This window comes from Rhinatrema bivittatum, chromosome 1 (assembly GCF_901001135.1).
Source record: "Rhinatrema bivittatum chromosome 1, aRhiBiv1.1, whole genome shotgun sequence".
NCBI lineage: Eukaryota > Metazoa > Chordata > Amphibia > Gymnophiona > Rhinatrematidae > Rhinatrema > Rhinatrema bivittatum.
In genome coordinates this window covers 712,536,657-712,555,395 of record NC_042615.1, presented here as the reverse complement: position 1 = coordinate 712,555,395, position 18,739 = coordinate 712,536,657, and the positions used below count along the sequence as shown (strand labels likewise).

Sequence of the window (18,739 nt, the reverse complement as noted above, 5' to 3'; positions counted from 1 at the left end):
GGCTAAAAAGTCTCTTTCTATTTGTGCAACTTACCATATTAGGGCAATCGAGCCATCACACTCGCTTTGCCTATGTCAGCGCTATCTGGAGGCTGAAGGCGATTTGCCTCCCATGGATTTTGTTGCTGTTGGGGCATCCCCCCTACCGTTGGAGGACTTGATGGAGGGGGACACAGGAGGTGATAATGATGGACATTTCCCCTTCCCCCTTGTTCCCAATGGGATAGACATCCTCGGGGGTTGGAGAGCGCCATGTTCAGTCCTGTGGGCCCTGGTTTGGATTTGGCCTCCTTCTTCTGGGTGGAATTTTTCCAGGGGCTACAGGCCTTTCTGAAAGGGTATCCAGCAGAGATTAAGCAGCCCCGTAACTTCATAGATCTTACCAGTTGGCGCACAAGTTGGGTAAGCCATAAAGAGGCTGTCACTGGTGGGTTAGAGGAGGATGAGGATCGTGAACCATTGGATGATTCCGGGGTTGACATGGATTCCACACCTCTAGAAGAGGGGAAAATTCTGCCTGACTTGGAACCACATAGGATTCTATTCTGTTTTTTTCACAAGGACAAGTTGCCAGGTCTGTTGGCTCAGACCCTGAAAACTTTCAGAATAGATGGGGGTGACGCTATGGGAGTACAGAAGAAAGACCTCATCTTGGTCACTTTGTGCAAGGTGTCCTGTTTCTTCCATTCCTGGAACCAGTGCAGGAGTTGATTGACCTTGAGTGGAATGCTCTGGAAGAGTTTTAAAGGTGGACATTCCTTGAGGGGCCTGTACCTCTTGGATACAAAGGCAAGGGTGCAGTTGCGATTCTTGAAGGTTGATGCCATGGTGTGTGCTGTCACCAAGAGAACCCCATCATCCCGGTCAAAGGGGGAGCAGCTCTGAAGGATGCCCAGGGTAGGATGACTCAGTCTATCCTCAAGCAGGTGTTTGAAGTGATGGCTATGAATTTGCAAATAGTTTCTTGCTGCTGCTTAGTGGCCCAAATAACTTTGCGTCTCTCTCAGGAGGCTCAAGGAGTGGGAGCCGATAGCGGGCCATCAATGGAGCCTAGAGCTACATTTTTAGTAGATGTGGGCTGTAACTTGGTGTGCATGGCTAGAGGTGTAGTTTCTGTGATAGCAGCAAGACAATTGCTGTGGCTGCGGAACTGGTCGGCGGATACAATTTTTAAGTCTAATTTGACAAGGTTACCCTTTTAAGGGTTCTCTTGTTCAGCAGTGAGTTCAAGAAGATGGCGAATAGATGGAGTGCATCAAAGATTCCGCGATTGCCAGAGGACAAGAAAGCGGCATCACATTATTTTGGGGTGAAAGGCCACGCTAAGGACTCTCGTCGTTTTCACCCTTACAGAGGTGCAGTGAATCAGAAGTTGCATCCCTTTGGAAGATCCAAGTCCTTTTGGCCTAAGAAGCCAAATAAGGACTCTGGTTCCAGGACTGGAGCATCTTGATCTTCGCAATGAAGATGTGGGGGCCCACCAACCAGTTCCGGAAATAGGTGGACATCTGTCTTGCTTTTTATCACAGGTGGGCCCAAATCACAATGGACCAGTGGGTCCTGGTTGTAATAAGAGATGGCTAAGCTCTAGAATTTCTGATTCCTCCGGATGCCTTTATTGTCTCTCCATGTAATTCGCTAACGAAGAGAGTGTCAGTGGACGCTATGTTGAGAAGGCTGATAGACCTCAAGGCCGTAATTCCAGTTACCAGATAGCAGGAAAATACAGAACAATATTCTGTTTATTTTGTCATTCCCAAGCAGAAAGAGGGTCCCTTCCGATCGATCTTGGATATGAAGGGAGTCAACTGGCATTTGCTCATGACTCGCTTCAGAATGGAAATGTTACACTCCATAATTATGGCAGTACAGAAAGGAGAGGTCCTTACGTTTCTTGATCTGATGGAAGTCTATCTACATTTCCCTGTTCGACAGGAGCATTAGCAATTTCTTTTTTTTGCCATTCTAGGGCACCATCATGAGTTTCAAGCCCTACCTGTTACACTCGGTGGTCCGCGGGCTACCCCCATAGACCACTGCTCTCACTCAGGGTTGGCCTGACGCGGCAACACGCCACCAGCATATGCAGCAGGTCACTATCGGCACATGTAGCAGGGATGCCACCGACAGGCCCTTGTGTGGCACCGCCTCCTTAGGCACACACGTCGCTCCTTGGCATTTTAAAGGGACCGTGGTGGGAAATCCCTGTGGCCCCTCTTGATGATCTCAGCAGCAGAGTCCTATATAAGGGCAGTGCTCCAGTCGCAGCACTCCAGTCGCAGCAACAGGTCCCATCTACCCAGTGTAGATCGTGTTGCTACTGTCTTCAGTCCAGTCTGCCTTCACCATCTTGTCTTCAGCCCACCCTATCTTCAGCATCTTGTTTCAGTGTCCTTGCCTTCTGTGCTCTTCTTTGCTTGGCCTGTCCTTCGTCTCCTTTTGGATGGATACTTGGATTGACTTCGGCCTGACCACGGACCACATTTGACCGTTGCCTGCCACTGACCTCGAATATGCTTGACCTTTATTTTTAGCAGAGACCCCAACTAAGACTTTGGCATCCAAAGGCTCAATCTGAGGGGAATGAGGGCTGGTATAGGTGAAGCTCCAGCTGGGTCTCTGCTTCATCTGGGTCCATCAGCTGACTGTGGGGACTTGTAGGGATTCTCCCTGCAGATTGCACCAACTCCGCCTCGGCCTAAGGGTCCACAAACGTAACATTACCATTTGGTCTGGCTACGGCACCCAGAACCTTCTCCAAGGTCATGATGGTAGAAGCGGTGTCTCTGCGCAAGGAGGGCATTCTAGTCCATCCATATCTGGACGACTGGTTGATTTGAGCTAAGAGTGCAGAAGAGAGTCAATTGGCATCTTACAAAATGATTTGCCTCTTTCAGGATCTAGGTTGGGTGGTGAACTTAGCCAAAAGCAGTTTATAGCCAACACAAACCCTGAAATACCTGAGAGTGATTTGATATGGAGTGGGGCAGAGTGTTCCTGCCAGTAAAATGCATCTGGAAGTTGGTGACTCAAGCTCAGTCCTTGATGGCCATTCGTTCAACTGTGTGGAATTATCTGCAGGTCTGTGAGTTGATGTCTGCTATATTGGAGGTAGTAATTTGGCTGAGGGCACATATGCCCTCAGACACAAGGAAGGCATATGGCGTAAGGCCCCCAACACCACAACTCTGTCTGACTATAAACGCACCCTCCACCTCTACAAGATCTCCATTTTACAGACAAAAAGAGACTTTTATGCCAGCAGAATTCACGATCTACAATATGATGCTAGGGCCCTGTTCTCCTATGTATCCCAACTCACTAAACACTCTGCCCCTACTATCCCAGACGACCAGGCCCAATCCAAAGCAAATGAACTAGCACTCTTCTTTCAGGAAAAAATTGCAAACACGCTTTCACTCCTCCCCACCAACTCAAGCCCCCCTCTCCCTAAACTTCAACAGCACATCTCACCCAGGAGTCACCCTTGACTCCTTCGAGCCCACAACCCCTCTGGAGATCGAGTCCACACTCAAGAAGTTGAAACCTTCCAGCCATCCATCAGACCACATCCCAACTAAACTTCTGCTTCTCATCCCAGGCACTATCTCCAGAACATCATAAACTGCTCCCTAGCCCAAGGAATATACCCGGTTGAGCTAAAAAATGCTTCTCTCAAACCCCTTTTTAAGAAACCCAACCTGGACACAAAAGATCTCTCCAATTTCCACCCCATCTCCAACCTCCCTTTTCTCACTAAACTCACAGAGAAAGTGGTAAATACACAACTCTCAGACTACCTGGAGGAACACAAAATCCTATACCCATCCCAATACGGCTTCCGTAAATCATCCAGCACAGAAACCTTCCTCATCTCCCTGTCAGACCAGTCCTCCTAGACATCTCTACTGCGTTTGACACTGTGAACCACGCCATCCTCCTAAATCGCCTCTCAGAAATTGGATTATCGGGATACGCCCACAGATGGTTCAACTCCTTCCTCAACAACAGAAGCTTCAAAGTCAGAATCAATAACAAAGAATCCCCAGACTTCAAATCAACTCTAGGCGTACCCCAAGGCTCCTCCGTCTCCTACCCTCTTCAGCATCTACCTTCTACCACTCTGTCAGTTGCTCACAAACCTAAAATTAATACACTACCTCTATGCAGATGACGTACAGATCCTGATCCCCATAACAGAATCCCTTCCAAAAACACTGACCTACTGGGAAAACTGCCTCGATTCCATTAACTGTCTCCTCACCAGCCTGAACCTGGTTCTCAATTCGGCCAAGACAGAACTCCTTATCTCCCCTGACCACACTGTCCTATCCGAACAGACACCCCCAAAGCCCAGATCACACATGTAAGAGACCTAGGAGTTATTATCGATAACCATCTGAATCTAAGGAAATCCATCACCAACACCACAAAGGATTGCTTCTATAAACTTCAAGTTATGAAAAGGCTCAAACCTCTTCTTCATTTCCAGGACTTTAGAACTGTCCTCCAGTCAACGCTGTTCTCTAAAACAGACTACTGCAACGCTCTCCTCCTGGGGCTCCCCATCTCCGCCACCAAAACCGTTACAGATGCTCCAGAACGCAGTGGCCAGAATCTTAACCAACACTAACCAGAGAGCACACATCACCCCCATACTCCGAAACCTGCACTGGCTGCCAATAAAATACAGAATCCTGCACAAGGCCCTCACCACCATCCACAAAACTATCCATAATCAGCTACCACTAGACCTCCAGATCCCATTCAAGCTTTACTCATCCTCAAGACCCATCAGAGAAGTGTATAAAGGAACCCTACAAGTCCCACCAACTAAATCCACACGTCTTTCATCCACCAAAGAATGGGCATTCTCCACAGCAGGCCCGGCCATTTGGAATAACTTGCCAACTGACCTCAGATTGGAACCCTGCCTTCTAACCTTTCAAAAAAAACTTAAGACTTGGCTTTTCCTTCAAGCCTTCCCTTAATTTCTAAAACATCAATATTCCACTCAACCAGACTCCGCTTACCTAACTAGACACTCCTGCCTAGTCTCAGCATATAGTTTCCTCCCAGTTATAGTTTCCTCCCAGTTAGGCTGTCCTTTTGCTTCCCGGCTACTCTAGCCCCCCCAAGTTCTTTCTCCTTGTTATATGTAACTTTTTGCTCTTTGCCCTCTTGTTATGGTTAATTATTTAGTCCCTATGTTACATGTAAACCGATTTGATATGATTCTTTTTTCATTAAATTCGGTATAGAAAAGTGTTAAATAAATGTGCGGCCACTTCACCATGTGGTGCTCTCACAGTAGAATCCACAATCACAGGAGTACACAGTAAGGCTCCACTTGCCAATGGAAGTGAGTGAGCGATTGCAGTGGTGGTTGCAAAGGGACCACCTCAGGAAAGGAGTGCCCTTGGAGACACCAGACTGTTAAGTGGTCATGACAGACGCAAGCCTCCTTGGGGGGAGGGGGGGGTCACTGTTAAGAGTTGATGGCCAAGGAACAACAGTGGACCCTCAATCATTTGGAAGCCTGTGCAGTTTGCTTGGCGTGTCTACTGTTCGCTGAGCAGTTGGCAGGTCAAGCGGTGAGAGTACTGTCAGACAATGCCACGATGGTTGCCTACATAAATCATCAGGGCAGAACCAGAAGTCATCTCATGTCAGTTGAGATAGATGCTCTCATGGCATGGGCAGACCAGAGCAACATCTTCAGGTGTTATTCGCTTTTCTCATTGCTGGGAAGGAGAATGTGAGGGCCGATTTTCTCAGCTGACAGGCCTTAGACCCAGGAGGTGGGAGTTAGCAGACGATGCCTTTTGGCCCATAGTTTCTCAATGGAGGCAGCCATATCTGGATTTAATGGCAAGCTACTGCAACACAAAGGTGCCATGGTTCTACAACTCCTAGCGGGCAGTCCTATAAAACTGCCGGTCAGGGAGGATCTTCTGCATCATAGGCCGATCATGTACTAAAATCTGGGTCGGTTCTTTCTTACGGTTTGACCCTTGAGAGGGCTCATCTGCTGAGGCGTGGTTATTCACCGGCAGTGATATCCACATTGCTTTGTGCTAGAAAGTTTTCTAAATCTCTGGCTTATATTAGGATTTGGAGTGTATTCAAGAACTGGTGCGGGGTGAGATGTTCTCACTCTCTGAGTAGAGATCCCACTGATTTTGGAGTTTTTGCAGGAGGGATTGGTTAAGGGCTTGGCCCTAAACACCCTGAAGTTGTATGTGGCAGCTCTTGCATTCTGTAAAGGGCGGATTAATGGTAGGCCCTTGTCTTCCCATCCAGATGTGTCTAGGTTCTTGAAAGGAGTCAAGCACCTATGGCCTCCCGGTGCCTCTTTGGGACCTTAATCTAGTATTGAGATTTTTGTTGGGCCCTACATTTCGGCCACTGTGTGATCTCTCCTTGCAGCTGCTTACGTTGAAAACAGTTTTCCTGATGGTGATTTATTTGGCAAGCTGTATTTCAGAGCTGCAAGCTCTTTTTCTTGCCATGAGCCACTTCTACGAATAATTCCTGGGGCAGTGCAGCTCAGGGCTACCTTCCTTTTTGCCGAAGGTGGTATCGGAGTTCCATTTCAGTCAATCTAATTCCCTTCCCACACTGGACAGGAGAGTGAGATGTACAGGATTTTTGGTTGTTACAAGCCTTATTTCTATTTATTTATTTATTTATGTATGTATTTATTTTATTTGAATTTATATACTGTCGCTCTTTGATGTAACTTACCTCTTTCCTTTACCTAACGTGATCATAGCCTGTTTCAAAAGCAGCTCCAAATAGCTATGTTTTTAGCTCCCTTAAGATCATTTTGTGTCCTCAAATTTTCGGGTAAGGTGTTCTATAATTTAGGGCCAGCAGTGGATAAAGCTTTTTCTCTCACTTTAGATAAATGTGCACTTTGAATTGATGGAATAGTGAGAATACCTTCTTAGCAGACCTCAGATTCCTCTGTGGAGTGTGAAAATGCAATGCTGCCCCCTGCCACTCTGAACTGTTGCTGTTTATTATCTTGTGAATTATACTTAAGACCTTATACTGAGCTCTTTGCTTGATTGGTAACCAATGTAATGTCTTTAACACCAGCTTATGATTATCTCTCCTGTACCCTGATATAATAGGTGCTGCAGCATTTTGTAATAACCAAGTGAGTCTTAGTGTATTAATTGGTAGACCCAGAAAAAGGGCATTACAATAGTCAAAGTCTGAAAAGAGCATTGTTTGTAATGGTCTGGAACTCATTTGAATTAAATAAAGGTTTTAATCTTTTAAGTAGATGCAGTTTATTGTATCCCGCTTTAGTGATCCTAGCAATATGTTTTTTCATAGACAAATTTGTATCTATTACTCCTAGATCTCTAGCCTTAGATGTGAAGCAGCATCTGATGCGCTCCTTGAAGGCTATTCACTCTTTGAGGAAGACTGATCAGCTGATTGTTCTCTATGATGAAGGGAGACAAGGAGAATCAGTGTTTCGGGTGACAGTAGTCCGTTGGGTTAAAGAGGTCATTACGGATGTCTATGTGGATGCAAATGTTCCTTTTCCTAGGCAAGTCAGGGAGCATTTCACTAGAGACCAGGTAGTTTCATGGGTGGAGATTCAGTTCTCTCCGGTCGAGATTTGCTGGGCAGCAATTGGTCCTCCTTACATACTTTCTTTCAAGCATTACTGCTTGGATGTTGAGGCTCAAGAGGACGTGGCCTTTGCATGGACAGTGTTGACTGGAGCACAGGCAGCCTCCCACCTGTTCCGGGAGTAGCTTTGGTACAACCAACCAGAGTGATTTGACCTGCATGAGTGCAGAGAGAGGTGAAATTACTTCTTACCTGATAAATTCCTTTCCTTTAAGGAAGGCAGGACAATCCACAACCCGCCCTGATGTTGGTTTCAGTTCGTCCCTTATTTGGGGCCAATGCAGAGTGTTCTTTGTCGTGAGTCAATTGAAGGACTGGTAAGTGAAGAATCAGCCCCTAAGATATTAACATTTTTACTGAGCTCAGTACGTCCAAGTTGGCTGGAAGTAACGAGTCATTGGCTGTTTAATAATCATGGTTCAAGTATAATCAGTTTGTTCACAGTTTGGCTTTTCTAGAGGTACTGGCAGGCTGTTGTCTGGGCAGGGCTATATGTCTGTGACATCAGTGGGTCAGTTTACTCTGTCTCCAACTGCTGGTAGGAGTGCATAACCCACCGGTGTGGATTGGCCTACCTTCCTTAGAGGAAAGGACATTTATCATGTAAGAAGTAATTTCATCTTATCTTTGTTTCTATCAAACAGTAATATTTAATAGCCAAGGGTTCAGTTCAGCCAAATTATTTTTGGCTTTTAAAGATCAGGTATTGAAAAATAAAATTAAGCAGATATCGAACAGATATCTTTATTTTTCCAAAAAAATATCAGGAATGGTCTGTGAAAAGATGCCTGCAACTCTGTTATCATACATCAACTCCATTATCTAGTCAGCCAGCATAATTCCATGGAACTGTGTATGTGTAGTTCTCTATTATCATAGAGCACAACTATGTTAAGCATGCTTCACGTGCACACACTGACTTGCTGTCTCTGCTCCTTTCCTCTTAACATTAGTTGCTGCTGCTATATACAAGCAGGTCTCCATCACATAAGCTACACATCACTCGTACCCCACTTCACAATACACATACATAACATTTCCATTTAAAATTCATCACGCATGTCTTCCTGTGTATGTGTGTGTGTGTGTCAGCATTGCACAGTGTCTGGAACTCTGTCCCCTAGGGACTATAAACATTTCCTCCATAGCATATCTAACCTTGGCTGGCTTGGGGAATGGAAGACCTGATATGAGAATTGAATTTAAATCCTTTGAATGGCAGCAGTTACATTTAACCTTGGATTGGCCTAATACAAAACAATTTCTGCAGATATTGTGACACCAAAGCCTATAAATGTAGCAAAAATACACCTTATTTGCAGAAAATAAATGGAAAAAAATAATTTTTTTAGTAAGAGGAACAATGTTTGCCTGGGCCTTTCCCTGGACCAAATGGACCTTAAACCCTCGGTGGAACCAAAGCCACTCAAGGACTCCAGGTTCCCTGTCTCATGCCAACCTGGCCCTTAATTACCCTCCCAAATTCTTCCTTACCAAATTGGTCTGAAAATGGGTGCCTCCAGCCTGTGCGGAGGAGCTCATATACAGGGCCCTTGATCTTTTAAGAAAACAAGAAACCATATCACTGTTGTGGAACCATAGGCTACTATAAACGGCCTAAATGCATTTAAGGATTGATTAGTCAACAAAATGATTCTGATACAAATAAACTGGTTCATGCTTTTTTTGATGTGAGGTGGTCAGGGTATGGAACTGGGCCAACCCTCATGGAAAGACCTAACTCCCTAAGGGCCCTATTTACTAAGTATTTTTCCCATTGACACTATGGGGCTGATGCAATATCGTGCACTCAGGCAAGCGCACAGATTAGCCCATGATTGGACGCGCGTTTTGGACATGCTAGGCTAACACCCGATGTAAAAAGGGGATTAGCGTGTCCAAAACATGCGTTGCTACTAGCACTCTTCACATGTAAATGCTATGTAGATGAGGCTATTAGCTATTGCCCCCTATGCTAAAAAATCACTGGGCACCAAATGCACACGTTATTACATGCAAGAATTAATGCTAGCCCTGGAGCTGGTGTTAAATCTTGACATGCGTCAAGGGCTCAAAAAAAAAAAAAGCAGAAATTACTGCTTTTCTAAGGTTCCTCCTACTTAGTATCGTCCCAGTACTGAGTAGGAAGAACCACAGGAAGCCGCATGAAAAAAATCTTAACTGTGCTCAGATTAGGGAAATGGATGCTCAATTTATGAGTGTCTGTTTTGCTAATGTAAGCAAGTTTAGAGGTACAGGGATCTGTCTGCTACAAAACACTGCAAGCTGCCCTCCCACCTTACTTGCAATCCTAAGTCAGGAAAGGACAACGTGTATTCTCCTCAGAAATAGACTTTTATTTATCAGATTTGGTATGATATAACATTTAGAAAATAACAAACATCAGTTTTCCCTAAAGAAAGTTCTGTACTATGGGTGACTTCACACATGCCAAATACCTTAGTCTGCTTAATATATTAACACTTACGACTAACTTACTTACCCCTGATTCCAACTTCATGTGATACCTTGGTTCACCTCTGAAGCAGGCTCCTGCTAGAGAGCTGGAGAATATGTGCAGGGAAGGACTTGTTTCCTGGGCTTGGTACTGGCAGAGCAGGCAGGCGGTCCTGGAGAGACATGCTTCTAGCTCTGGTGCTTGCTGGGCTGTCTGGGCGGGCTCCTTGCCCCTCCACGTCTCAGATTTTGCCCCACTCTCCGCACCTGAGCAGGTACCTTGTCTCTCAGTCTCCGGGCCACACCTATTCTTCTCCTTTCTCGATAGCAGGGAGTGCTGGTCTGTTTTTGGCCCCCCTTTCGCTTTCAGGGAAAGCGCACATGCTTCAGGATCCACTCTGGGTTTTCTCCCAAAGTTTGCATTTGGGGTTTGTGCCTCCTTCCTTCTTTGCCTCCCTCTCTTATACTTCCAAGCTGATGAATGAATATGCATAATCTCATGCATAACCTCGTGGAGGGTCTTTTCTCACAGGACAAGCAGGATGGTAGTCCTCACATATGGGTGCCATCACAGGATGGAGCCCAATCATGGAACACTTCTGTCAAAGTTTCCAGAACTTTGACTGGCCCCTACTGGGCATGCCCAGCATGGCACTAAGCCTGCAGCCAACAGGGTCCCCCGTCAGTTTTCTTTTTTCCGCGCAGCAGTAGCCACACGGTTAAGGAGCTCTGTAGAGATTCCTGACAGGAATTTTCCTCACGGAATTACTAAAATTTCATTTACCCCACAGGGGTCCCTCCTTCAACTTTTTCAAGCCGTGGAACTCCGGTAAGTTTTTTACCCATTTTCCGTCGATTACCATCGAGTTTGGTCCTCGCGGCCTACTGGTTGTCGACTGTACCGCGGCTCAATTTTTTCATGGCCATGGCGTCTGGGTTCCACCGGTGCCCAGACTGTAATCGCACCATGTCCATCACACACCCTCACAAAGTCTGTGTAATGTGTCTCGGATATGAGCACAATGTCCTAAGGGCACCAAATGTGCCCTTATGACACCAAAAGGTCGCAAGGCTAGAATGGAGAAGATGGAACTTCTCTTCCGTGCTCAAACCCTTACGCCGTCTATTGCATCGATGTCGTCAGAACCGGCACCGTTAACTTCGCGTCAGGATCGACCTCCGGCCGGTGACCGGCCGGTATCGACTTCTCGGCCTTTGACACCCTCTACTTCCCCTTAGGACCAAGGGGATCGTAGAGATAAACATCGCCACCGGCATCGAAAGTGTCGGACTATCGAGGGAGCAAAATCATCGACCTTGCCGCCGTCGAAGAAACCCCGTCCAGAAAAGGCACCAACCTTTTCGGTGAGCGGGTCACCGAGGCAACCCTCACCCGACAGGGTATCGGGAGCCACGACTCCATCTTTAACGGTGGTCCCACCGGCTATGCCTCTGCCTCCTTCTTCTGTTCCGGAGCCGGGGCTGCTTGCTCCAGGTCTCCGAGTAAAACTGGACCGGATGGTTCAGGAGGCCATCGACAAGGCGATGCATCGACCCCAGGTTCATCCAGCACAGACACCGGTACCGATTGTGGAACCGACCACTGACCCGATTCCAGCAGCGTTGGCACCACTGCTCTCGAGGATGGAAGCGCTTATGGCCGCTTTTCCACCGATGAACCCCGGGTCACCAATGGCTCCGGTGCCCTCCCTGCTTGCTTTGTCATGAGGAGGAGAAACCCCGTTCTGCCAATGCCTCAGCCGTCGATGCCGATATGTCCATCGGCACCACAGAGCCATCCATCGATGCCTGCACAGGTGCCATCGGTGCCTCCAGTTATTCCTTTGAGTCCTTCGGAGCCTCGACCAGGACCTTCAGTGATCCCACCGCCCCATCCTCCTCTAGTCCCTAGAGGAGCAGGTGCTGATCCCTACGACACCTGGACTGACCATTCTTCACCAGACACCGATGATTTGCCTTCACCACCTTCACCTACTGAAAGCAGAAAGCATTCTCCTCCAGAGGACCTTTCCTTTATAAATTTTGTGAATGAGATGTCTGAATTGGTTCCTTTCCAATTGCAGACTGAACAAGATGACAGGCATCAAATGATGGAGCTATTACAATTCCTGGATGCTCCCAAGGAAATAACCTCCATCCCTTTCCACCAGGTTCTTCTGGATCTCCTCAAAAAGAACTGGGAACATCCTGGCTTTGTGGCTGCAGGCCACAGGAAAGCTGACACCACCTATCTCGTTCGTTTAGCTCCAGGCTTTCGCAAACCTCAATTGGATCACCAATCTGTGGTTTTCGAATCTGCCCAGAAAAGAGCAAGGAGATCAAAATCTCACTTCCTTTCCCCCAGGCAAGGAACAGAAATTTCTAGATGCCATTGGTCGCTGTGTCTTCCAGGGATCAATGCTCATCTCCAGAATTGCCTCTTATCAACTCTATATGACCCAATATAATAGGGTCTTATTTAAGCAGATACAAGACTTGACAGACTCCCTGCCTCAGCAATTTCAAGATCAGCTTCAAACCCTAGTAAACAAGGGTTTTGAGGCAGGCAAGCATGAGATCAGATCATCTTATGATATCTGACACTTCTACCAGGGTATCTGCAGCTGCTATCTCGGCAAGACGATGGGCCTGGCTCAAGTCTTCCGACCTTCGCCCGGAAGTACAAGACAGATTATCCGACCTGCCCTGTTTAGGAGATAATCTGTTTGGCGAGCAGATTCAACAAACGGTGGCGGAACTCAAGGAGCATCATGAGACCCTAAAACAGCTCTCTCTGATGCCTTTTGAGTACTCTTCAAAACAGCCCTTCAGAAAGGACTCTAAGAAGTCATTCTTCCGCCTGAAGAAGTCCTACCCGCCACCAACTAGAACCTGTTCTACAGACCGTTTCAAAAAGCCCAGTCTCATCAGACACGAAAACATAAACCGCAAGCAGCTCCTCAGCCGGGCCCTGCTTCCGGTTTTTGACTCCTGCATAGAGAGCAGCAGCCAGTTTCCATTGGCCCACATACCAGTGGGAGGTCGATTGTGCCATTTCAACAACAGGTGGCACTCAGTCACCTCAGACCAGTGGGTCCTAGCGATAATTGCTCAAGGTTATTGTCTGAACTTTCTCTCCATTCCACCAGACTCCCCACCTCTACCGACGTGGAGATCATCCGATCACTCCATCCTTCTGGAACAGGAGGTCTCCCTCCTCCTCCAGTCCAAGGCAATAGAACCAGTGCCCTATTCCCAGCAAGGCCTAGGGTTCTATTCCCGGTCCTTTCTAATCCCCCAAAAATCGGGAGGCGTTCATCCAGTTCTGGATCTACGTGCCCTCAACAAGTACCTCCAGCGAGAGAAGTTCAAAATGGTAACCTTAGGTTCTCTTCTTCCTCTTCTACAAAGAGGAGACTGGCTCTGTTCTCTAGACCTCCAGGACGCATACACTCATATCGCGATAATTCCATCTCATCGCAAATACCTGAAGTTTCTAGTAGGCCCCAAGCACTATCAGTACCGAGTGCTTCCATTCGGCCTCGCGTCTGCACCACGAGTCTTCACAAAATGCCTTGTCGTAGTTGCAGCCTTCCTCAGGACTCAATGTGTTCACGTCTACCCCTATCTAGACGATTGGTTAATCAGGGCTCAGCAAGCTGCTCTGTCGTCCCTACATCTTACTTTACACACTCTAATTTCACTCAGATTTCTCGTCAACTACGACAAATCCTACTTAGTCCCATATCAAACCTTATCGTTCATTGGGCAGACTTGGACACCTTGCAGGCAAAGGCTTTTCTGCCTCGACAGCGAGCTCTCACTATTGTGTCTCTTGCACACCAGCTGCAGTCTCAGCACTCCACGACTGCACACCACTTTCTCATCCTCCTGGGACACATGGCGTCCTCAGTTCAGGTCACCCTAATGGCCCACTTGGCCATGAGACTCATGCACTGGACTCTGAGGTCTCAATGGACTCAATCCATTCAGCCCCTGTCGATCATTGTCCACGTAACAGACTCACTCCGTCAGTCTCTCACCTGGTGGAGAAATCAGGTCAATCTCCGCCAGGGCTTGCCCTTCCAGGCTCCAGACTCTCAAATAACTCTCACCACCGATGCTTCCCACCTCGCTGGGGAGCCCACGAGGATGACCTGCAGACACAAGGATCTTGGTCTCCAGAGGAAGCAAAACACCGAATAAATTTCCTGGAGCTGCGAGCAATCAGATATGCTCTCAGGGTATTTCAGGATTGCCTCTCCAATCAAGTCATCCTGATCCAGACGGACAACCAGGTGGCCATGTGGTACATCAACAAACAGGGAGGGACGGGCTCCTACCTTCTATGTTGGGAAGCTGCGCAGATAAGGGGGGAGGCCCTCTCCCACTCGATGTACCTCAGGGCCACCTACTTGCTGGGAGTGCACAATGTGTTGGCAGACAAGCTGAGTCACACTTTTCAACCGCACGAGTGGTCTCTCAACTCCTCAGTAGCGAACTCGATCTTCCAACAACGGGGTTATCCTTAAATAGATCTCTTTGCGTCACCTCAAAATCGCAAAGTAGACAACTTCTGCTCTCTCACTCGCAGCCAACACTATCAGCCAAGAGACGCGTTCTCCCTGTCATGGGCAACCGGTCTTCCCTCCACTTCCACTTCTCTCGAAGACTCTCGTGAAGTTACGTCAGGACAAGGGAACCATGATCCTGATAGCACCCCACTGGCCGCGCCAAGTGTGGTTTCCAATACTTCAGGATCTCTCCATTTGCAGGCACATTCCCTTGGGAAAGGACCCGCTTCTAATCACTCAAAACGACAGATGCCTACGCCACCCCAATCTTCAAGCCTTGTCCCTGACGGCATGGATGTTGAAAGGTTAATCCTTCAGCCACTTAACCTTTCTGAACCAGTTTCCTGTGTCCTGATTGCTTCACGGAAGCCTTCCACGACAAAATTGTAGTCTTACAAATGGACCAGGTTCACGTCATGGTGCTCTTAATACCTTGACCCCTTTACCTGTCCAATCATGAAGTTTCTGGACTATCTCTGGCACTTGTCAGTCAGGTCTAAAAACTTCCTTCATCAGGATGCATGTCAGTGCGGTAGCCGCCTTCCATAAAGGTGTCAGGGTTGTTCCCATATCAGTACAACCCCTTGTAACACGTTTTTTGAAAGGCTTGCTTCACGTCAAGCCTCCTCTGCGTCCTCCGGCCCCTTTTTGGGACCTTAACCTAGTTTTGGGTCGGCTCATGAAACCACCATTCGAGCCTCTTCAATCCTGTGACCTTCAATATCTCACGTGGAAAGTGATTTTTCTTTTGGCAATCACTTCCGCTCACAGAGTTAGTGAATTACAGGTTCTAGTTACCTATCCGCCTTACACTAAACGTCTGCAGGACTGGACAGTACTCCGCACTCACCCTAAATTCTTACCTAAGGTAGTTTCGGAGTTTCATCTCACTCAATCCATTATACTACCTACCTTTTTTCCCAGGCCCCATTCCAATCCAGGAGAGCAGGCTCTGCATACCCTTTACTGCAAACGGGCTCTAGCGTTCTACCTAGACCGTACAGCTGCCCACAGGAAAAGCACTCAATTGTTTGTCTCTTTCCATCCTACCAAATTGGGGCAGCCTGTGGGTAAGCAGACTCTCTCCTGGTTGGCGGACTGCATATCCTTTTGCTATCAGCAAGTGGGCATTCCACTTCAAGACCGTGTTAAAGCACACTCTGTGAGGGCCATGGCGACTTCAGTAGCACACCTACACTCTGTGCCGCTTCCTGACATTTGCAGGGCTGCCACCTGGAGTTCTCTCCATACCTTTACAGCCCATTATTGCTTAGACAAAGCTGGAAGACAAGATTCCATCTTCGGCCAGTCTGTCTTGCGCAACCTATTTACAACGTGACGTACCAACACCCTTCCGCCTGCCCTGTGGGGTTCAGGATGCCCGTGGCCAAATTTCATCCCAGGCCTAGTGCCTTGCATGCCTGAGTACATTTGGTGCATTCTCTGACATCCTCAGCTCGGTACTCACCCATATGTGAGGACTACCATCCTGCTTGTCCTGTGAGAAAGCAAATGTTGCTTACCTGTAACAGGTGTTCTCACAGGACAGCAGGATGTTAGTCCTCACGAAACCTGCCCGCCGCCCCGCGGTGTAGAGTTCGAAACGTTTTCTTATTTTATTTTCGGCACTACCTGTAGCTTTTTAACAAGACTGAAGGGGGACCCCTGCTGGCTGCAGGGTTAGTGCCATGCTGGGCATGCTCAGTAGGGGCCAGTCAAAGTTCTGGAAACTTTGACAGAAGTGTTCCGTGATTGGGCTCCATCTTGTGATGTCACCCATATGTGAGGACTAACATCCTGCTGTCCTGTGAGAACACCTGTTACAGGTAAGCAACATATGCTTTACCACCTTGCAGGTCTTCTTCCCCCTCCCCAGTTTTTTGAGGGAGAAATGCCATGTCTGTATACCAAGCTTTCTGCCAGTGTCAGCATTTTTCTCCGTCTCTGACTGACCGCTTCTAAGGGTGAGGGTCTTTCTGACCTTTGTTTGCCTTGGCTCATCCCTGACATTTGCTTAGGAGCTTAAGTCAGTCTTTCTGTCTGCTTTGCTCCCATTGTCACAGGAACATGCAAACAGGTAGATCTGATAAGGTATCCTTCAGTGTAACAGGACAAAAGTTTTTTTCATTTTCCACTGAGACAGTACAGTTTTAAAGTTCACCTGGGTAAAAATTCTGTTGCTGTGACAGTGTTGGGGCCTCTCAGTTTCTTGGCTATTATGATTCTTATTTGATGATTCCGTGGTAAACACGAGATACCTCCCTACACTAACCCGCATACAGCCACATCTCCTGGGTGCCGGAGGCCATGGACATGCTAGGGACGCACAATTTATCCCTAGCATGCCCTTTTTAGCACAGCAGCTCATTTGCCTATTGCATTGAGCACCCAGGAGAGGGGGATGTACGCGCATTGAAAAAATGTGCGCCCAGTTTGGATGCATATTTTTCTGCGTTTGATGTTGCATTGGTCCCATAATGGGAGAAAAACCTTAGTGAATTAGGCCCTAAGTGGTGCCTAAAGACTTTGAAAATTGGCTTCTATGTGGTAAAATGTATATATAACAGCAGATGTAAAAATGTACTTCAGATTCAGTGATTCATAGATATGTGTTTGATTTTATTTTGGGAAAATATATTATGAAATACTGAATGTAGTAATGTCAACTTTAAGCTGTTGGCATTGTAGATGCTCTTAGTTTGCTGCAGCATGTTTATCTTCCATGGAGTATATTACAATTAGCAGCAGCAGCTCAGAGCAAGACAGCAGCATACTGGACATTTTTTAGAGCCAATGGCACTGTACCTTTTAAAGCTGTAGTGTTTAGTTTGTTTAGAATATGCAGTACCATGCAGTTAAAATTTTCTCTTTTCATTTCCATATCTTATTCTGTAGGATGTTGATGCTACAAACCCAAATTATGAAATCATGTTTATGATCAGAGATTTCCGGGGTAGTTTGGATTATCGACCACTGACCAATGCTGATCCAGTGAGTTGCATCAGAGCTTGTAGTAATTATGTGTAAATGCAATAATATAGCGGGTCCAATATAGCAGGTCTGCCCTATTCCACCATAAAACCGCTTCAAATGCTCCAGAATGCGATAGGGAGGACCATCACAAATGCTCGTAAATATGATCACATCACCCCCATCCTTAGACCTACATTGGCTCCCGATCCCTTCACGCATCCTCTATAAAACCCTTACTATTATTCACAAATCCATCTACAGACACAACTCCAACTGGCTTGATGAGCCGTTCCGCCCCACCAGAGCAACCAATAAAGGAACACGTCACGTGCCATCCCTCAAGGAGGCACACTTCACCTCCACGAGGGATCGCGCCCTCTCCATTGCCGGTCCCACCCGATGGAACTCACTACCCACTAACCTCCTACTTGAGCCTTGTACCATCAAATTAAAAAATAAATTAAAAACTTGGCTCTTCAAACAGGCGTACCCAGACTAGATCCCATGCCTCCAACCCTTTGTTGCTTCAGCACCTATGCTGAACCTATGTATAAAGTTTTATGCTCCATTTTTTACTTGTTAGCTTTACATATGATGTTGCCCTTGCTTGCCAGTTTCGGCTACTTTTCCTTTTATTTCTGTAGTCCCATCCCCTGTACCTGTTTGATGTAATTTCCACCTTCAGTTCCACTGTAAACTGGTATGATGTAACTACGAATACTGGTTTAAAAAAGTGTTAAATAGAGGGGGCGTGGCCTGACACCAATGTGAGCGGACGTGCAGCGACTCGGCTCCTCTCCCCGCGGACTCCACAACCCCTAAATCCAGCTATTTTTCGCTCGATTTTGGATGAATATTGCCTCCTTACCTTCTGCACACACAGCGGTGCCTCCAGCTATGGCCACTAAACGTAAACCCACCGATCTTCGCCAGTTTTCCTATGGCAAAACGATCGTGGAGGAAGAACAAGATGGCGCCGAGGGCGGGAGCTCGGGGCAGATAGCACCAGACGACACCGGAGAGGCTGTTCCCGCGCTGCTCACCTCGGAGATGCCAAGCGCAGCCCTTCCTCTTACGAGTGA

At 47.2% G+C, this 18,739-nt stretch overlaps 1 protein-coding gene across 2 annotated transcripts in view; it reads left to right on the top strand.

Annotated features, from left to right (window-relative positions):
- Nucleotides 1-18,739, top strand: part of KIF2A (kinesin family member 2A) — a 266,717-nt gene that overhangs the window by 98,174 nt on the left and 149,804 nt on the right. For both annotated transcript variants that reach the window (XM_029576454.1, XM_029576445.1), the window contains exon 7: nucleotides 17,580-17,675. In XM_029576454.1, coding sequence (XP_029432314.1) covers nucleotides 17,580-17,675 — 96 coding nt within the window. The remainder of the gene's footprint in view (nucleotides 1-17,579; nucleotides 17,676-18,739) is intronic.